Source organism: Oncorhynchus mykiss, chromosome 7, assembly GCF_013265735.2.
Source record: "Oncorhynchus mykiss isolate Arlee chromosome 7, USDA_OmykA_1.1, whole genome shotgun sequence".
NCBI classification, from domain to species: Eukaryota; Metazoa; Chordata; class Actinopteri; order Salmoniformes; family Salmonidae; genus Oncorhynchus; species Oncorhynchus mykiss.
Window position 1 is genome coordinate 6,077,516 of NC_048571.1, and position 21,782 is coordinate 6,099,297.

General features: G+C 46.3%; 1 protein-coding gene across 9 annotated transcripts in view; it reads left to right on the top strand.

Moving 5' to 3' along the window:
- Positions 1-8,567: 8,567 nt before the first annotated feature.
- LOC110527224 (fibronectin-like) overlaps positions 8,568-21,782 on the top strand; it is a 42,995-nt gene continuing 29,780 nt past the window's right edge. For 5 of the 9 annotated variants that reach the window (XM_036982207.1, XM_036982209.1, XM_036982212.1 and 2 more), the window contains exons 1-15: positions 8,568-8,931; positions 9,176-9,298; positions 9,474-9,611; positions 9,690-9,836; positions 10,868-11,005; positions 11,099-11,245; positions 11,733-11,966; positions 12,862-13,044; positions 13,170-13,346; positions 13,951-14,106; positions 16,458-16,586; positions 17,391-17,534; positions 18,921-19,042; positions 20,370-20,538; positions 20,713-20,892. In XM_036982207.1, coding sequence (XP_036838102.1) covers positions 8,784-8,931; positions 9,176-9,298; positions 9,474-9,611; positions 9,690-9,836; positions 10,868-11,005; positions 11,099-11,245; positions 11,733-11,966; positions 12,862-13,044; positions 13,170-13,346; positions 13,951-14,106; positions 16,458-16,586; positions 17,391-17,534; positions 18,921-19,042; positions 20,370-20,538; positions 20,713-20,892 — 2,335 coding nt within the window. In that variant the 5' untranslated portion in view covers positions 8,568-8,783. The remainder of the gene's footprint in view (positions 8,932-9,175; positions 9,299-9,473; positions 9,612-9,689; positions 9,837-10,867; positions 11,006-11,098; positions 11,246-11,732; positions 11,967-12,861; positions 13,045-13,169; positions 13,347-13,950; positions 14,107-16,457; positions 16,587-17,390; positions 17,535-18,920; positions 19,043-20,369; positions 20,539-20,712; positions 20,893-21,782) is intronic. The other 4 variants (XM_036982208.1, XM_036982213.1, XM_036982215.1 and 1 more) reach the window with 1 other exon arrangement.

The following is a 21,782-nucleotide window of genomic DNA, read 5'->3' on the forward strand; positions in this document are numbered from 1 at the left end:
TTAATTGCCTGGTTTAGTGAGAAACAAACACTAGTTTCAGCTTAAGAAAAGCATAGCCATTCACATTCATAGCCATTCACATTCATAGCCATTCACATTCATAGCCATTCACATTCATAGCCATTCACGTTCATAGCCATTCACGTTCATAGCCATTCACGTTCATAGCCATTCACGTTCATAGCCATTCACGTTCATAGCCATTCACGTTCATAGCCATTCACGTTCATAGCCATTCACGTTCATAGCCATTCACGTTCATAGCCATTCACGTTCATAGCCATTCACGTTCATAGCCATTCACGTTCATAGCCATTCACGTTCATAGCCATTCACGTTCATAGCCATTCACGTTCATAGCCATTCACGTTCATAGCCATTCACATTCATAGCCATTCACGTTCATAGCCATTCACATTCATAGCCATTCACGTTCATAGCCATTCACGTTCATAGCCATTCACGTTCATAGCCATTCACATTCATAGCCATTCAAAAGGGAGATCCATAAAATACTGATTCTGGATTTAAAGTAAATGGCTGCAAGTGCTCTACAATGCTGTGTGTGTTCTGTGTGTGTTCTGTGTGTGTTCTGTGTGTGTCCTGTGTGTATATGGTGAGTATATGAGTGTGTTTCATGTTACCTATCCCTGTGCTCCTGGGTGTCCAATACAAGGTCTAACCACTGAAAAACACTGTTCCCCCCCCCCCCTCTCTCTCCCTCTCTCTCTATATATATATATATATCACTCTCTCTATATATACTGTATATATATATATATATATATATATATATATATATATATATATATATATATATATATATATATATATATCTTTCTCTCTCTCTCTTACACTCTCTTTAACTCTCTCTCTTTCTCTCACTCCATATACTGCTTTTTCAGTGAGAGATGACGAAGCAGGTATTTGTAGAGAAGGGGCCTTGTTCAAATGCACGTCCCAGACACACACCAGCATGACTAAGAGACAACGACACGCACACACACACACACACAGATAAACTCTCTCACCAGAGTCAACACACCACACACCCACACTCTCTCTCTCTCTTTCACCGGAGTCAACACATACACACATACACACACACACACAGTAGTGTTTGATCATGTTCCCTTTCTTTCGGCCATGCTCCCATGTTGTCAGTATACAGAAAGCCATGTATCTCCTCAGTGTGAATATCATCACCTTTTCACTTTCATTAAGGATGAATTAAAGTGATAGATTGTGGTCAGTCACTTCCTGACCAGCTAATCAATCTTCATCTGAATCAGTGGTGTGACATGAGGAACCAGCACAGACACTTTCACATGGATCCCAAATTCTGTGCATGTCTGTGAAGGGTAGTTCCAGTACAGACAAAGGGTCTATTTTATCTCTCTGAAGGGTAAACAAGATGCAGACGTGCCCACTCAGCTTTTCCCTTGACTTTAAACCATGAGGACAGACAGACTGGCTCGATATTCTGTCTGATGAGGCCAGTGTTTTCCCTTTTCACTCAGTGTGCATTCACTGTGACCTAACCCAGACTAGACCCTGCAGGCACGATGCATCAGTGTTTGTTTAGGAGTGTGAGAAAGTGTGTGTGGGGGGATGGGGGGGTTCAAGGAAGTCCTTGACACCTCTTGAACTCCAACAGACACGCACACACACCACAACAACACATGTTAGTGCCCCTCCCCCCACCCCCCACACCACCGGCACAGACACAGACACAGACACACACACACACACACACACACACACACACACACACACACACACACACACACACACACACACACACACACACACACACACACACACACACACACACACACACACACACACACACACACACACACACACACACACACTATGAGCCACTAGTCTTTGATCAAGTCAGCCACTTCCAGAGAGAGGGGAAACAGCACACACCTTTTAAGAGCACATCGACTCGAGCCAACCAGGCCAGTGGTGTGAAAACACAGCCAGTTTGGTCAGCAAGCAGCACAGCGGTGACAGAGAGGTCTCACAGCCCGACTGCTGATGCTAGTGGTTAATGTACTAATGTAAAGTCTGCTTACTGAAAGGGGAAATTATGACAAACCAGCTCTGAGGCATCACATCGTATTGGTTGGTGAATTAGAGGAAGGCCCAAAATTAGAGGAACAATTAAGAAATTAAGTGAGTGTGTCTCGGTGGGGTGGGTAGGCTACCAGATCTCACAGTCTCACGTCCAATATGGACGTTCATCCATGTTTCTCAAATGTCAAATTTCGAAGTGTTTGAGGTTAAATTTAGGCATTAACTCCAAATGTTAAGGTAAGGGTTAAGTTCAGGCATTAACTCTGAATGGTGAAGGTAAGGGTTAAGTTCAGGCATTAACTCTGAATGGTGAAGGTAAGGGTTAAGTTCAGGCATTAACTCTGAATGGTGAAGGTAAGGGTTAAGTTCAGGCATTAACTCTGAATGGTGAAGGTAAGGGTTAAGTTCAGGCATTAACTCTGAATGGTGAAGGTAAGGGTTAAGTTCAGGCATTAACTCTGAATGGTGAAGGTAAGGGTTAAGGTTTAGGATAGGATTTAAACAAAAATATATATTTTTAAACGTTCTATGGCTGGATTGAAACGTGCAACGTTTGGAATCAGAGGAGGATGCTTACGCCCATCCGCCATCCCCATCCCCAACACCCTAGCAGAACCAAAACCTACTTGAAGGTAACTGCACGTACCGTAGCCCCTAGTGGCCGGTTCCCACTTCTTCCCCCTTCGTCCTCAGACATGGATGGACGTTGAATACTGACTTGTATCGTGGGTGACCTGGCTGAGGGTAACCAGGGAGGTGTTCAAGACACTGAAAGAGACACCACATCAGCCTAAAACGGTTTGAGAAAGCCTGTAACATAAGAAGCACACAAACCTTTCCTTTATTTTGGACAGTGACCCTACTCTGCAGGGAGAGGAGTTACGGTGGTCTTCAATAGCTAGTAAAAGAACGCATGGGTCAGAACAGAACATGTGTTTAGACTTTCCTCCCTCCCACTGGGCTCTTTATGTGGATGTTACCTCATCACCAAGGTGTGGGTGGAAAGGGCTGTGGAGCACGCTGTGTGTGTGTGTCTCCCTTGTGTCCCTCTGCTAGTCTTCCCATGAGTACACCTCTTCACTAACTGAAAACCCACCTGGCTAGTGTAACTCAGTCAGCGAAGCTCCATTTCCCAGTTCCAATCACTCACTCTTTCAAGTCAAGATGACCCCGTCATCCTAGAACTCCGGCGGCCCCTCTGTAACCACGGAAATGCTGCCCTTGTGGCACTGTGTTGCGGAATCTTGAGGAATGCCTGGTCAGAAGAGTCTCACTGTGTCTGACAGGGTCCTCCTCTCCCAGCCACCTCTGGCCTTCGTCACACCAAACCACCACACGTATTTCACATCCTGTGCAGAAGTGCAGTCCTCTCTTTGCTGATCCAGCCAACAACTATGACGATGAAGGGTGAATGTAAACTGATGAGCCCATCAATCAAATCAAATCAAAGTTTATTTGTCACGTGCGCCGAATACAACAGGTGTAGACCTTAGAGGGAAATGCTTACTTACAGGCTCTAACCAATAGTGCAAAAAAGGTGCTAGGTTTCTTTTGAAGTTGCTTTCATCATTCTCCTTTTGAAAATACATTTACTGTTTTGCAAAATGCCACTGAGTTCTGTGTCTTGTGTCAACTGTTTTGTAACATTGGAACAAGACATGCTTTCAAGCATTCCAGATAAAACCATAATGCATAAACTGATATGCTCTCTCTTAGAAGACTTCCTGATGCACATTTTGATTGAATACCCTCAGCCTTCTGGCTAGAGCCCCCGAGGCAGTGGTGGGTGTGAGTTGTCGTGTCACCTCTCCAGCCCTTCTGTCCCTGGGCCAACTGGCAACAGGCTCTGGGACAGACGGACGCTCCCCAAGCCGTCTGTCCTCAGTTTGCTTGGGCAGGGTCAGGAAACCACAGGTTAACAACAAGGCCTCCCAGGACTACAGGCACAGGAACACAGTGAGGCTAGAAGAGAAGAAGAGAGAGAGATTGATAGAACAATTTGTCCCTAGCATGACATCATAGTTATTTTTCAGGTTCTATGTCTCTAACTACTAACTATTACCAGGACTAGGATATTTGTGTCCGGGAAACTGGCCCTAAATGACTGCAAAAACATATCTAAAGATGAACCAGAGACGAACTAAAGAGTGAGAGCAAATTCTGATCTAACGTACCTGGGTTTCTGTCTGGGCTCAGAGTTGACGTGGTGGGGGAGAGTTGTGACACAATCCAGGCTGCTTTTCAGGGCTATGGAGAGAGACTGGTCATAAATCTGACATAACGGGTTTTGGGTTACAACCTCCAGCACAGGAAATTAAGTCATACTCAGGGGAGACCAGAAGTATGTATAGGGAGTACCCTAACCCTGACCCCAGTACAGCCTAAGTTATCTCCATATCTACATGATATTGATGCTACTGGGTTGGAGATGAGGGTTGAATGACCCAATGGGAGCTGAAGGTGATTCATCATGAGTTTATAGGTCTATACATATACTACACAGAAGTTTGTTTTGATCTCTTTTTTATGAAATGTTCTGGAGTTCAGCCTTACATGTCAGTTTTGACCCTCTCCTGGTTGTTCTGGAGTTCAGCCTTACATGTCAGTTTTGACCCTCTCCTGGTTGTTCTGGAGTTCAGCCTTACATGTCAGTTTTGACCCTCTCCTGGTTGTTCTGGAGTTCAGCCTTACATGTCAGTTTTGACCCTCTCCTGGTTGTTCTGGAGTTCAGCCTTACATGTCAGTTTTGACCCTCTCCTGGTTGTTCTGGAGTTCAGCCTTACATGTCAGTTTTGACCCTCTCCTGGTTGTTCTGGAGTTCAGCCTTACATGTCAGTTTTGACCCTCTCCTGGTTGTTCTGGAGTTCAGCCTTACATGTCAGTTTTGACCCTCTCCTGGTTGTTCTGGAGTTCAGCCTTACATGTCAGTTTTGACCCTCTCCTGGTTGTTCTGGAGTTCAGCCTTACATGTCAGTTTTGACCCTGTCCTAGTTGTTTTGGAGTCCAGCCTTACATGTCAGTTTTGACCCTCTCCTGGTTGTTCTGGAGTTCAGCCTTACATGTCAGTTTTGACCCTCTCCTGGTTGTTCTGGAGTTCAGCCTTACATGTCAGTTTTGACCCTCTCCTGGTTGTTCTGGAGTTCAGCCTTACATGTCAGTTTTGACCCTCTCCTGGTTGTTTTGGAGTTCAGCCTTACATGTCAGTTTTGACCCTCTCCTGGTTGTTCTGGAGTTCAGTCTTACATGTCAGTTTTGACCCTCTCCTGGTTGTTCTGGAGTTCAGCCTTACATGTCAGTTTTGACCCTCTCCTGGTTGTTCTGGAGTTCAGCCTTACATGTCAGTTTTGACCCTCTCCTGGTTGTTCTGGAGTTCAGCCTTACATGTCAGTTTTGACCCTCTCCTGGTTGTTTTGGAGTTCTGCCTTACATGTCAGTTTTGACCCTCTCCTGGTTGTTCTGGAGTTCAGCCTTACATGTCAGTTTTGACCCTCTCCTGGTTGTTCTGGAGTTCAGCCTTACATGTCAGTTTTGACCCTCTCCTGGTTGTGCTGGAGTTCAGCCTTACATGTCAGTTTTGACCCTCTCCTGGTTGTGCTGGAGTTCAGCCTTACATGTCAGTTTTGACCCTCTCCTGGTTGTTCTGGAGTTCAGCCTTACATGTCAGTTTTGACCCTCTCCTGGTTGTTCTGGAGTTCAGCCTTACATGTCAGTTTTGACCCTCTCCTGGTTGTTCTGGAGTTCAGCCTTACATGTCAGTTTTGACCCTCTCCTGGTTGTTCTGGAGTTCAGCCTTACATGTCAGTTTTGACCCTCTCCTGGTTGTTCTGGAGTTCAGCCTTACATGTCAGTTTTGACCCTCTCCTGGTTGTTCTGGAGTTCAGCCTTACATGTCAGTTTTGACCCTCACCTGGTTGTTCTGGAGTTCAGCCTTACATGTCAGTTTTGACCCTGTCCTAGTTGTTTTGGAGTTCAGCCTTACATGTCAGTTTTGACCCTGTCCTAGTTGTTTTGGAGTCCAGCCTTACATGTCAGTTTTGACCCTCTCCTGGTTGTTCTGGAGTTCAGCCTTACATGTCAGTTTTGACCCTCTCCTTGTTGTTTTGGAGTTGATTCATGGGTGGAAAATATGTGATACTTCTGGCAGACACCTTTCTCCACATGTGAAAGGTTCAGTGATTCACCATTCGTATAAAAAACAAGGAAGTATTTTGTTTTTTTTGTGTTTCAGAACCGGGATTTGGTACCAGGTTTGTGCCAAGTGGACACTTACAGGAACCCGCCCAACCACGGATCTGACTTACCGTACTGAAGCCACCGTCCAGACCAGACCAGACCTGGACCGTGACTAATCTCAGTTAAACCAGAAGACATCCGTTTGAGGTTTTCCCAGGTTGACAGCCACAACCAGGAGTCATATCATCTGTCATCTCCCGCTGTCCTCTTTTTCTTCCTCTCATTGGGAAAACATTACTTTCCACAGCTGAGGGATTAATCGGTGTGACACAATATTTGGGGAGAAAGTTACCTCAACCACAGACAACCAAACATGACTCATGAAAAGAGGGGTTTATTTTCTGTCGTTGAGAGTATAGAATCTGCTATTAGCATTGATTTATTTGGTTAGGGCAGGAGGCAGACAAAAATATGCAAAGAAAAATGCAAGAACACCTCTTGCTCTGTTGCTTTCTCACACGCATGAACAAACACACACACACGCACAAACAAACACACATGCAAGCGAGCACACATACACAAATACACACACATACTGAAGAGGAGAAGAGGGAAAAAAACAAGTGTTGGAAGGCGGGCAAGAAAGAGAGAAGAGTGGGATGGGGAGGAGCAACAGGAGGAGGGATGGGATGGGGAGGAGCAACAGGAGGAGGGATGGGATGATGGAGGGAGGAAGGGAGGGTGATGTTTCACAATTCATAACATCTCAAATGTACTGATAGAACTGTATACAATAATTCAACAGAATGAGCCAATATCAAAACAGTTCTCCATCAAAATAATGTTTGGATATTTGCTCTTACGCAATCAATATAAATGTAGCTAATAGCACTAAAACGGGTTCTGTTTAATGTGTAGATAAGATGAAAACTGTTGGGTTCCTCCCTAACAGTGAACCAGTGCATTAGGGTCAACTTTTTCCCTCTAAACAGTGATGGAACGTAGGGGTGAGCTGTCAGTAACCCCCTCATCTCCCATCGACCTACCAAAACATGTCATTCTTAAGTCCAAACAGAAATGAGATTGCAGTCCTGCAGGCTTAGTTTTATCGTTATACTCTTATTCTGTTGTTGTTTTTCGTTTAACGCTTGAATTGCCCATGTTTAATAGCTAAGTCATTGTGGGTCACATTGACTGTTCTGTAAAGGACCAGTTTAGCATGATTAGCCTATCAACATTAGGCTGTCATTATCATTAGGCCTATAAATTGAAGTTTGTCTGAGGGTAGGCATTTTGTCTGGGGGTAGGCATTTTGTCTGAGGGTAGGCATTTTGTCTGGGGGTAAGCATTTTGTCTGAGGGTAGGCATTTTGTCTGAGGGTAGGCATTTTGTCTGGGGGTAGGCATTTTGTCTGGGGGTAGGCATTTGTCTGAGGGTAAGCATTATGTCTGAGGGTAGGCATTATGTCTGAGGGTAGACATTTGTCTGAGGGTAGGCATTTTGTGTTAAAGGGATAGTTCACCCAAATGACAAAATGACACATGGGTTTCCTTACCCTGTAAGCAGTCTATTTCAGATCTAACGGATTCGATTCATATACATTTGGTAAAATATGTGAATAAAATAACTCTGGTTAATTTTGCAGTGGGCCTATTTATCCAGCCTGGCCTCAAAGACATTACATAGTAAATGTAAATCTGTGATGCTCTAATCAGTATGATGTGTTACGTTTTGATTGGTTACATAAGACAGAAGGTTACTTAAGGCAAAAACGAAAGGAGGAATGTCTCTATGTTGCAACTACTTAGTAGGTTAGCTAACCCTTCCCCTAAACTTAACTCCTAACCTTAACCCCTAACCCTAACCCTAACCTTAACCTTAACCCTTACCTTAACCATAACCCTAGCTAACGTTAGCCATGTAGCTAATGTTAACCACAACAAATTGGAATGCGTAACATATTGTATGAATTGTAATTCGTAACATATCATATGAATTGTAATTCATAACATATCCTACAAAATGGATGATGGACAACGACAAATTAATAAATACCATACTAAATGTAACATTTGAGTTTCACAGGTTTACTTTTTACTGTGTTATGTCGACGTCTGAGTCCAGGTTGCACAACCCAGCCCAGCCTCAGAGTGTTAGTGCTGTACTCTGTTTGTGAGTTTTCATTCTTGGTCTGGGTCTGCGGTTTAGGATGGTTGGTAAGTGACGAGTCTGTGTTGCTCCCCTGGACCCAGACGCACATTGCTCCTCCCCAAACGGTGCTTATGTGCTCACATATAAAAACGGTCCGCATCCCTCCAGTCTGTCTATCGCATCTGCTGCAGGAAAGGCGGTCAAAGTAGCCGCTGGGAGAAGCAGCACTGGGTAATATTTGGAAAGCAAGGGGAGAGAATACTATCCGCTCCTGACGGTCAACTTCACAGCACCTGGATCGTTCTTATTTTTACTTAGGACATAACTGGAAACGTAAAAGTGTCTTGTTTTTGTTTCTTTTTAACTTGACCAAAATGACTGGTAGCCCAGTGACAGGGCTGCTGGTTGCGCTGTGCGTAAGCAGCGCGGTCCATTGTATGCCAAAGAACCAAGGGAAAAACAAGAGACAAGCTCAGGAACAAGTTTACCCCGAACTCGCAGACACAGTACCCCTTGCTCAAGGTATGTAGACTTGCTCTTAATGTGATATTTTTCCCCTTAGATAAAGCATTTGAATGCACCTTGAACCCACATCTTTGTCATTAACAACTGTAGTTACAATTCCATTAATGAAGGACATCTAAGATATATATTTTTTTAAATCACTACTGTACATGTATTGCATATGGGTGTTTAGCTAACCTTTCATGCGCCGAATTTGCTCAGGACTCATGGCTCTTTTGTGTGTGTCTCCATCATCTTGCAGGCTGCGATGAGAACGGACATTCTTACAGACTAAACGATCAATGGGAGAAGGCTTACCGCGGGAGTACACTGCTTTGTACCTGCAACGGAGCGTCAGGGATCAAATGTAAAACAAAACCCCAAGGTGAGCTGGAGCACCAGACTTGAATTTATAATGAAGTAGGCAATTTCTTTCGTTTTTTTTGCACAACATCCGTGCGCTCCCTTTTTGGCACTTTTGCCATTGCGCACAGAAGTTGCTTCGTTTATCTCAAACGTTTAGGCCACATGTTGAAACTCTTCTCTGGTGCATTCTGCAGGGGAGGAGACCTGCTATGACAAATACAACGACCAGACGTACCCTGTGGGTGCGACCTACGAGAGGGCGAAGGACGGCATGATGTGGGACTGCACCTGCATCGGTTCCGCCCGCGGCAAAATCAGCTGCACAATCGGAAGTGAGTTGCCCTTCAACCCGTATAGTATTATTTGTGCACTTATGTAGTACGTTGATGTTTATGAATAATGATGTTTGGTCTTTTCGTTTCCAGACCGCTGCCACGAGGGAGGCAGATCCTACAAAATCGGGGACACTTGGAGAAGGCCCCACGAGACCGGAGACTACATGCTGGATTGCGTCTGTCTGGGAAACGGCAAGGGAGAGTGGACCTGCAAACCCGTGTGTGAGTGTCTGTCTGTCTGAGGACCTGTAAACCCTGTATGTGTCTGTCTGTCTGAGGACCTGCAAACCCGTGTGTGAGTGTCTGTCTGTCTGAGGACCTGTAAACCCTGTATGTGTCTGTCTGTCTGAGGACCTGCAAACCCGTGTGTGAGTGTCTGTCTGTCTGAGGACCTGTAAACCCTGTATGTGTCTGTCTGTCTGAGGACCTGCAAACCCGTGTGTGAGTGTCTGTCTGAGGACCTGTAAACCCTGTATGTGTCTGTCTGTCTGAGGACCTGTAAACCCTGTATGTGTCTGTCTGTCTGAGAACCTGCAAACCCGTGTGTGAGTGTCTGTCTGTCTGAGTCCTTTTAGTAGAAGAGAGACTAGATGTAATCTGAAAGGAATGAATGTGTGGCCTGTGGGTTGTTGGGATAAACATTTTTCTTAATATGGGGATGTCCTTAAACCAATCAAACTGCAGTCCAAAGTCCTTCTTCGAGTCATTTATTGGAAATAGTGCTAGATGTCATTGTAAATATTTGAAGGCCATAACAGTCATCTCTGGCCCAAACGTTGCCCCATAACTGTTGATTTAGCTCAGTTGAGTGTTTTCATGGAAAGTTAGGTGAGGTGACTCATATGGAGGTAGGCCCTAATGGTGAAGATGATTTGGTGATAATGTAGGCATGGTTTTGGAATTAGAAATATATCTTCTATAATCAGAAATATGTCATGTGTATCTGAGACTTTTATTATGGCATTGCCATTTAGATTTTTTGTTGGGACTCTTATTCTGGAAGAGATGGAGATGTGCGCACTGTCGAAATAAATCTTATTCTGAAAATACCTTTCCAAGATTCACCTGCGCGTGAGGAGGTTTCACAGGAGAGATGTGGGACAGAGAAGGGAAGTGATGGAGATGTAACCTGTTGTTCCACTAGAAAATAACTTGATTGTAACTCCATCATCAAACCCACAGGCCCTTTGGAGAAGGTGATGGATAATTAGGTTACAATAATAACAACATTTTTGGAACTTGTTTGTGTGCAGCGGAGCGTTGCTACGACAACACAGGTGGAGCATCATACGTGGTGGGGCAGACCTGGGAGAAGCCGTACCAAGGCTGGATGATGATCGACTGCACCTGTCTGGGGGAGGGCAACGGACGCATCACCTGTACCTCTAGGAGTAAGTACACACACGCAAGCACATATATACACACTCATGTAAACGGAAACACACTTAAACACACACTCATCATTCCTTTCCTTATTTCTTTAGACCGTTGTAATGACCAGGACACCAAGACCTCCTACCGCATCGGAGACACATGGACCAAGACAGATGCTAACAGACACCAACTCCAGTGTCTGTGTACAGGAAATGGCAGAGGAGAGTGGAAGTGTGAGAGACATTCTGCCACTACTGGTGAGTCAGCCCTCTTGTGTTTTACACACACTCTTTGTAAAATATTACAAGATTACCGCTGCGGTCTAAGGCACTGCATCTCAGTGCAAGAGGTGTCACTACAGTCCCTGGTTTGAATCCAGATGGTATCACATCCGGACGTGATTGAGAGTCCCATAGGGCGGAGAACAATTGGCCCAGCGTTGTCCGGGTTTGGCCGGGGTAGTCCGTCATTGTAAATAAGAATAAGAACTGACTTGCCTAGTTTAATAAAGGTTAAAAAAATAAAAATATATATATTTAAATGCATACATAATTAAATGAACAGGTTATAAATTAATATATAGGTAACAGAGGAGACTGGTGGGAGAAGGACGGCTCATAATAATGGCCGGGATGGAGTGAATGGAATGGTATCAAACCCATTCCATAAATTCTGTTCCAGCAACTACAATGAGCCCGTTACCACCTTGGTAAATACATGTCTCTTTGTCTTCCTGGTGCGCAGGCACAGGTGTTAGTACAGGAACAGGTGTAGGAACAGGTACAGGAAGTACTCGTGTGACCATCCAGACGGAGCTCCACCAGCCCTCCACCCTCCCCGAACCCCCCCAGGAGGGGGCTTGCCGCACGGACTCGGGCGCCACCTTCCATGTGGGCATGCGCTGGATCAGGACCCAGGGCAGCAAGCAGATGCTGTGTACCTGCCAGGGTACTGGCGCCGTCAGCTGTGAGGAGAAGGGTGAGTCTTAACTCAGACTAAAAGTAAAAGGTTGTGTCTCAAAAAAGTATATTTCCATAGTCAAGGCCTGTCTTACCTCTTGTCTCACCTCATCTAATCTGGTCTAAACCTGTCTCACCTCATCTAACCTGGTCTAAACCTATCTCACCTCATCTAGCCTGGTCTAAACCTGTCTCACCTCATCCAGACCTGTCTCACCTCATCTAACCTGGTCTAAACCTGTCTCACCTCATCTAAACCTGTCTCACCTCATCTAACCTGGCCTACAACTGTCTCACCTAACCTGGTCTAAACCTATCTCACCTCATCTAGCCTGGTCTAAACCTGTCTCACCTCATCTAAACCTGTCTCACCTCATCTAACCTGGCCTAAAACTGTCTCACCTAACCTGGTCTAAACCTGTCTCACCTCATCTAACCTGGCCTAAAACTGTCTCACCTAACCTGGTCTAAACCTGTCTCACCTCATCTAACCTGGTCTAAACCTGTCTCACCTCGCCTAACCTGGTCTAAACCTGTCTCACCTGATCTAACCTGGTCTAAAACCGCCTCTCCTCATCTAACCTGGTCTAAACTTGTCTCACCTCACCTAACCTGGTCTAAACCTGTCTCACCTCACCTAACCTGGTCTAAACCTGTATCACCTAACCTGGTCTAAACCTGTATCACCTAACCTGGTCTAAACCTGTCTCACCTGATCTAACCTGGTCTAAACCTGTCTCATCTCATCTAACTTGGTCTAAACCTGTCTCACCTCATCTAACCTGGTCTAAACCTGTCTCACCTCATCTAACTTGGTCTAAACCTGTCTCACCTCATCTAACCTGGTCTAAACCTGTCTCAACTCACCTAACTTGGTCTAAACCTGCCTCCCCTTCTCTCTCCCTACCCTCCAGAGGGCCAGAGCCAGGTGTACGGTGGGAACTCAGAAGGCCAGGCCTGTGTGTTCCCCTTTGTGTTCATGGATAAGACCTACTACTCCTGTACCTCAGAGGGACGTACTGATGGACAGCTGTGGTGCAGCACCACCTCTGACTACCATAGAGACCAGCAGTACTCCTTCTGTACCGAGAAGAACTGTGAGTCTGGGAGGGAGGGAGGTGGATGGGTGGGTGGATAGATGGATAGATAGATAGATATATACTGTAGCTAGCAAGATAGATAGCAGCATATCTAACTGTTGAAAGTTTGATCTGCTCTGTAGCCCTGGTGTCGACCCGAGGGGGTAACTCCAATGGTGCCCTGTGCCAGTTCCCCTTCCTCTACAACGGGCGTAACTACACTGACTGTACCGCCGATGGGCGCCGCGACGGCATGAGGTGGTGCGGTACCACAACCAACTACGAAGGAGAGCAGCGCTACGGATTCTGCCCCATGGCTGGTGAGTGTGTGTGTGATTTGTCAATTCACATGTCTCTTCCTGTCTCAGGCCCTCACACCAAACAATAAACAATCACAGTAGCAGTCAGGCACATTGACTAACCCATCTTTACTGGCATGCAAACAAGACTATTGTTAGGTAAGATCGCTCTTTTGAAAGGTCATTCATGCTCTGTATGGTGGGCGTGGGAAGGTCTGGTGGGCTAATGTCTTTAACATTCACTGAATTCCTCTATTTGACAGAGGTCTTATCAAGTTATGTGATGTTGCCCTTACAGATGGTAAGAATGACTGTTTAACTGAAAGGGTTACTTACGGTCTACAGAGCCGTCAGAGGTTCAATGGGCAGTTAATGAGTTGGTCTTTAAAAGCTATTAAGTGAGGGGGGGCGGCCATGAAGAGGGCTGAGTAATGCCTCTATAAGAGCCTGTTAGAATGATTATGAATGACTCTTGGCTCCACTGGGCAGAGGATAGGACCCACACCCTGGCATGGGTCCAGAGTCTGTCTGGAAACTAAATCTGTCTCAGTTCCAAAAGAGATTATCCATGCCACCTACACACGCACACACAGCCCCTCACTGACCCCTCTCTTCCTCCGTCCAGCCCACGAGGAGGCCTGCACCACCAACGACGGGGTCATGTACCGTGTGGGAGACCAGTGGGACAAACGCCACGATGTCCTGGGTCACATGATGCAGTGTACCTGCTTGGGCAACAACCGTGGAGAGTGGAGCTGCATCGCCTACTCCCAACTCAAAGGTCTTACCGCCTTACTAGCACCTGTTCTCTTATGTGTTGTTAGACAACAGTCATAGGAGTTGTACTGTCATTACCTGGTTCTAGACCCAGTAGCCTTGACAACTGGAAGACCAGTACATCATTAAAACCCCTTGTCTCCTTCCTCCTCCAGACCAGTACACCATTAAAACCCCTTGTCTCCTCTCCTTCCTCCAGACCAGTACATCATTAAAACCCCTTGTCTCCTCTCCTTCCTCCAGACCAGTACATCATTAAAACCCCTTGTCTCCTCTCCTTCCTCCAGACCAGTACATCATTAAAACCCCTTGTCTCCTTCCTACCCCAGACCAGTACATCATTAAAACCCCTTGTCTCCTCTCCTTCCTCCAGACCAGTACACCATTAAAACCCCTTGTCTCCTTCCTACCCCAGACCAGTACACCATTAAAACCCCTTGTCTCCTCTCCTTCCTACCCCAGACCAGTACATCATTAAAACCCCTTGTCTCCTCTCCTTCCTACTCCAGACCAGTACATCATTAGAACCCCTTGTCTCCTCTCCTTCCTACCCCAGACCAGTACATCATTAGAACCCCTTGTCTCCTTCGTACCCCAGACCAGTACATCATTAGAACCCCTTGTCTCCTCTCCTTCCTACCCCAGACCAGTACATCATTAAAACCCCTTGTCTCCTCTCCTTCCTCCAGACCAGTACATCATTAAAACCCCTTGTCTCCTTCATACCCCAGACCAGTACATCATTAGAACCCCTTGTCTCCTCTCCTTCCTCCAGACCAGTACATCATTAAAACCCCTTGTCTCCTTCGTACCCCAGACCAGTACATCATTAAAACCCCTTGTCTCCTTCCTCCAGACCAGTACATCATTAGAACCCCTTGTCTCCTTCGTACCCCAGACCAGTACATCATTAAAACCCCTTGTCTCCTCTCCTTCCTACCCCAGACCAGTACATCATTAAAACCCCTTGTCTCCTCTCCTTCCTCCAGACCAGTACATCATTAAAACCCCTTGTCTCCTTCGTACCCCAGACCAGTACATCATTAGAACCCCTTGTCTCCTCTCCATCCTCCAGACCAGTACATCATTAGAACCCCTTGTCTCCTCTCCTTCCTACCCCAGACCAGTACATCATTAGAACCCCTTGTCTCCTTCGTACCCCAGACCAGTACATCATTAGAACCCCTTGTCTCCTCTCCTTCCTACCCCAGACCAGTACATCATTAAAACCCCTTGTCTCCTCTCCTTCCTCCAGACCAGTACATCATTAAAACCCCTTGTCTCCTTCATACCCCAGACCAGTACATCATTAGAACCCCTTGTCTCCTCTCCTTCCTCCAGACCAGTACATCATTAAAACCCCTTGTCTCCTTCGTACCCCAGACCAGTACATCATTAAAACCCCTTGTCTCCTTCCTCCAGACCAGTACATCATTAGAACCCCTTGTCTCCTTCGTACCCCAGACCAGTACATCATTAAAACCCCTTGTCTCCTCTCCTTCCTACCCCAGACCAGTACATCATTAAAACCCCTTGTCTCCTCTCCTTCCTCCAGACCAGTACATCATTAAAACCCCTTGTCTCCTTCGTACCCCAGACCAGTACATCATTAGAACCCCTTGTCTCCTCTCCATCCTCCAGACCAGTACATCATTAAAACCCCTTGTCTCCTTCCTCCTCCAGACCAGTACATCATTAAAACCCCTTGTCTCCTTCGTACCCCAGACCAGTACATCATTAAAACCCTTTGTCTCCTTCCTCCTCCAGACCAGTACATCATTAAAACCCCATGTCTCCTTCCTCCTCCAGACCAGTACATCATTAAAACCCCTTGTCTCCTTCCTCCTCCAGACCAGTACATCATTAAAACCCCTTGTCTCCTTCGTACCCCAGACCAGTACATCATTAGAACCCCTTGTCTCCTTCCTCCTCCAGACCGGTACATAATTAAAACCCCTTGTCTCCTTCGTACCCCAGACCAGTACATCATTAAAACCCCTTGTCTCCTTCCTCCTCCAGACCAGTACATCATTAAAACCCCTTGTCTCCTTCGTACCCCAGACCAGTACATCATTAAAACCCCTTGTCTCCTTCCTCCTCCAGACCAGTACATCATTAAAACCCCTTGTCTCCTTCCTCCTCCAGACCAGTACATCATTAAAACCCCTTGTCTCCTTCCTCCTCCAGACCAGTACATCATTAAAACCCCTTGTCTCCTTCGTACCCCAGACCAGTACATCATTAAAACCCATTGTCTCCTTCCTCCTCCAGACCAGTGCATCATTAAAACCCATTGTCTCCTTCCTCCTCCAGACCAGTACATTATTAAAACATCTTGTCTCCTTCGTACCCCAGACCAGTGCATTGTGGATGGGCTGACCTATGAGGTGAGCCAGACCTTCACCAAGCTCCATGACCAGGGCTACATGATGAATTGCACCTGCTATGGACAGGGACGCGGGCGCTGGAAGTGCGACGCCATCGGTGAGTTTCTCTCTGGTTTCTCTTCAGAGCTTCAATAAAGCCTTATCACACCTCTGGCCCGTTCTATCCAAGAGGAGGCTGAAATTCTAAAGAGATCTTTGGCAGCAGGAATTTGAATCACTTTCCTTCCCCTCCTCTCTCTGTCTCTCTCTCTCTCCCGTCCTCTGTCTCTCTCTGTCTCTCTCTCCCCTCCTCTCTCTGTCTCTCTCTCCCCTCCTCTCTCTGTCTCTCTCTCCCCTCCTCTCTCTCTCTCTGTCTCTCTCTCCCCTCCTCTCTCTGTCTCTCTCTCCCCTCCTCTCTCTGTCTCTCTCTCTCTCTCTCTCTGTCTCTCTCTCCCCTCCTCTCTCTCTCTCTCTCTCTGTCTCTCTCTCCCCTCCTCTCTCTGTCTCTCTCTGTCTCTCTCTCCCCTCCTCTCTCTCTCTCTGTCTCTCTCTCCCCTCCTCTCTCCATTTAATTTAAATGTAAGGGCTTTATTGGCATTGGAAACATATGTTTACTTTGCCAAAGCAAGTGAAATAGATAACAAAAGTGAAATAAATAATACATGTACAGTAAACATTACACTCACAAAAGTTACAAAGGAATAAAGACATTACAACTGTCATATTATGTGAAAATAGTTAAAGTACAAAAGGGAAAATAAATAAACATAAATATAGGTTGTATTTACAATGGTGTTTGTTCTTCACTGGTTGCCCTTTTCTTTTGGAAACAGGTCACAAATCTTGCTGCTGTGATGTCACACTGTGGTATTTCACCCAGTAGATATGAGAGTTTATCTCTCTCCTCTCTCTCTCCCTCCAGACCAATGCCAGGAGCCTGAGAGCAGGGCGTTCTATCAGATTGGAGAGACCTGGGACAAAACCATCCACCAAGTCCTCTACCGCTGCTATTGCTACGGCAACGGTATTGGTGAGATGAGCTGCGAGCCACAGCAGACCTTCCCAGGTAAGGAGAGAAGTCTGATTGGCTAACAGAAGTGTGACCAGTGAAGCATAAGTGGAACTGTCTGAGTGTGTCCTCTGGGCAGTTAACCCAGGTCAGGGCTGTCTTCAGTGGGGTGTTGACATTACCCCTCCCTCGCCGTCTATGCCCACCCCCTTCTCTTTACGCTTGGGACACCTGCTGGGAGTTATTCGTTGTCAGCTCTTCTTTTTAACTCTCCCATTCACTCCCTCCTTTAAATACCCTCAATCCCCCCTCTATCGAAAGGCCCTTTCAAATGAAACGAGGGGGCGGTGTGTCACCCCTTCACCACCTCTGCAGGGAGGGGGGAGGGGACTGCTAAACGTTGATGTGGAGCAAATGGAGAGGGGTGCGTCCGTCCACCTTCCCCCCCCCCCCCCCCTCCCTCTGTGGGTCTTTGTAGTTTCGGAGGTCTTTGTTGGCTCTCCCCTACTGAGAGGCTGAGTATTGTTGTTCTACCCAGCTGGGCAGGGAGGGCCGAGAGGTTGGGGGACTTAATTACCTGCGCACACTTCCTGTCTCTCTCTCAATCCACTGGGTGGTAACACGCTTTGGGTGAAACAGTCCCAACTCCACCTCCTAAGAGGCCCCTCACAGCACTGGCTCGTCCTGCACTGAGCCAGTGCTCTATAGGTGACGGTGGCAATCAGAAAAGCTCAGCTGAGCTGTGTTCAGACCACACCAACCAGGAGTTACCAACTGGCCACTTTGATGCAGTGTTCTGAAACACTTTGACCCCAGTCTAAGTTCTGAATCCTGCACCCTGTTATCCTGCCCTAGTTTTCCCATGTGGCCTGTTACAGATACAGAGGAATAAATGTATGTTTTGATTGTTTAGAGTTATGTTTGGTGCAGGCCAGGGACCTTAAGAGTGCAGGTCAAATGACTCCTTGCTGTTGCTGCGAGTTGCTCACCTGTGACAGGGAGGTGTTTGTATGTATGGTGTGTGTGAGTGAATGTGAGTGAGTGGGGGTGGACATATTGCCCTGGTGCGATTTCAGACACTGAAGACACCTAGTGATTTACAGGCCCAGTGGGTGTCATAGTTGGTTGAGACCAGAGAGTGGAGCGACTTCTGGTTCGGACTAGTTTCCATCCAATCCACTGTACTGACAAGTTAGTCTAGGACCTTTTTTGGTCACACCAGGTCTGTCTGGTGTGAACAGTGAACCAATTGACACTGAAAAGCAAATGTGACTTTTAACAATTGTGTGTTTATTTACAGAACCTTAATATAAAGTTGTTCAAGAAGAATACGTAGCATTTGTTCAGTACCATCTTGTCTGTGACATTTGGCTTGATCGTAGACTACAGACTTCTAATAAAAGATACTCTCTCTTCTTCCTCCTCCTCCTCCTCTCTCCCCAGGTGGCCACCGCCCAGTCCAGGTGATTATCACAGAGGCAGGGAAGCAGCCTGACTCCCACCCCATCCAGTGGAACGCCCCAGCCTCCTCACACATCACCCAGTATATCCTCAAGTGGAGAGTGGTAAGTGGCTCTCTACTGCTCATCCTAGACACTGGTCATTGGTGGTAGTGCAGCCACACTATTTTATTTAACTAGGCAAATCAGTTAAGAATAAAGTCTTATTTACAGTGACGGCCTACCCCTTCACAGCGCTCGGCCAATTGTGCACCGCCCTATGGGACTCCCGATCCCGGCCGGTTGTGATACAGCCCAGGATCAAACCTGAGTCTGTCATGACGCCTCTAGCACTGCGAGGCAGTGCCTTAGACCGCTGCAACACTCGATAGCCCTTGAAGCCCTATGCCACTAGAGGTGGACTGACTGTCTCATAGGAAGCAGTACCACAAGAGTTGAACATACTCTCTTGAAGTATACCTGTTTTTAATTATCCGATATCCAAAGTGGAAACAAGTTATTCCAGGTACTGTTTTTCACGACGTTCTTTAAAAAAAATCCTGAATCACTTGAAGTGGATGTTCCTATTCCATTCCTGAAAGTGTTGCTGAAAAGTAATGAGTAAACCAGTGCCCAAACAGGAGGTTGCAACATTTAGTTGTCTGTGTGTCAACTCTGAAGAAGAGGACAGGTTTTGAGCACAGAAAAACAAGGTTGTGGGGGGGTTCTTGAACTCGCCTGAAAAACACACACTCACATACACATAGATCCAAATGATATCGGACGGTCACAAACGACCCTCAACATCCAGCTACAGTACAAATGCTGTGTGTTTCTCTCCTAAAGGAAAAATCCAGTTTCCTCTCGTCTCACACTCTCTCTGAAGAGGCCCTGATCTGCCAAGCTGTTACCCCTTATTTCATTCAAACATATTTCCTGCTAAGTGGTAGTGGTTTGTATGTTTTGGATGGGGGTCCTCTATTCCTTCTCTCTTTCTCTTTCTCTTTCTCTTTCTCTTTCTCTTTCTCTTTCTCTCGTTGTGAAGAATCTGTAGTTTTCCAATCGTCCCAAGCCAAGTTGAATGTCCCCAGAAGCAGGGAGGGGCAGAGAGACAGGGTGCCAGAGAGTCAATGCCAGTGACCACATTGGCCATAGGCTGGGCTTGGAGAGAGTGTTGGAATGAGTCTTAGTAGTGCAGACTCTGAATGTTGCCCACCGTTTTTCATTCCATATCATCTCATTCATTCATAGTCCTGACACTGTAGGTTAAATATATATATATATTTGTACCCATTTGTATCTGAAGTAATGTGTGTGTATATATATATATACAGTACGTCAGATAGAAATTGGTTCGTATCACCATGATGTATTCAGCACTTTGACCCTTGCTATCTTTGAAGTTCACTCCCTGACCTCTCCCTTCTGTTCTCTGCCCTTTGACCCCTGGTAGAAAAACACCCGCGCCCCCTGGAGAGAGGCCACCATCCCAGGTAACCTGAACTCGTACACCATCGCTGGTCTGCGGCCAGGTATTACCTACGAGGGTCAGCTGATCAGCATCCTGCGCTATGGACGCCGCGAGGTCACCCGCTTTGACTTCACCACCACCTACGGCTCCCGTAAGTCTCCCAACTGGGTGTGTTTTGGGTGTATTACTGTTACACCGACCGTTGATTCCACTGTGTCCGTCTCTTTGGTTCCTCTATATAGATACACTTTCACAAGCCTGTCTCTTTTTCTCTCCTACAAATCTTAATGAAGTCTTATTAATGTGTTATCCCCCCCTTGTCCAGTTGGGGTGACCTCTGAGGGTGAGACGACCCAGCCTCCTCCCGTGGTGGACACGTCTGAGTCGGTGACAGAGATCACGTCCAGTAGCTTCATCATCTCCTGGGTGTCAGCCTCCGACACCGTGTCAGGCTTCAGAGTGGAGTATGAGCTGAGTGAGGACGGAGCCAAACCGCAGGTCCTGGGTGAGTAGCTCCAACATTTACTGGACTAACTCCTGCAGCATAGACCATCCAGAAGAGTTTTCCAGTTTATTCCAGTCTTACTCCTGCAGCATAGACCATCCAGAATAGTTTTCCAGTTTATTCCAGTCTTACTCCTGCAGCATAGACCATCCAGAAGAGTTTTCCAGTTTATTCCAGTCTTACTCCTGCAGCATAGACCATCCAGAAGAGTTTTCCAGTTTATTCCAGTCTTACTCCTGCAGCATAGACCATCCAGAAGAGTTTTCCAGTTTATTCCGGTCTTACTCCTGTAGCATAGACCATCCAGAAGAGTTTTCCAGTTTATTCCAGTCTTACTCCTGCAGCATAGATCATCCAGAAGAGTTTTCCAGTTTATTCCGGTCTTACTCCTGCAGCATAGACCATCCAGAAGAGTTTTCCAGTTTTTTCCAGTCTTACTCCTGCAGCATAGACCATCCAGAATAGTTTTCCAGTTTATTCCAGTCTTACTCCTGCAGTATAGACCACCCAGAAGAGTTTTCCAGTTTATTCCGGTCTTACCCCTGCAGTATAGACCATCCAGAAGAGTTTTTCAGTTTATTCCGGTCTTACTCCTGCAGTATAGACCATCCAGAAGAGTTTTCCAGTTTATTCCAGTCTTACTCCTGCAGTATAGACCATCCAGAAGAGTTTTCCAGTTTATTCCAGTCTTACTCCTGCAGCATTGACCATCCAGAAGAGTTTTCCAGTTTATTCCAGTCTTACTCCTGCAGTATAGACCATCCAGAAGAGTTTTCCAGTTTATTCCAGTCTTACTCCTGCAGCATAGACCATCCAGAAGAGTTTTCCAGTTTATTCCGGTCTCACTCCTGCAGCCTAGACCATCCAGAAGAGTTTTCCAGTTTATTCCA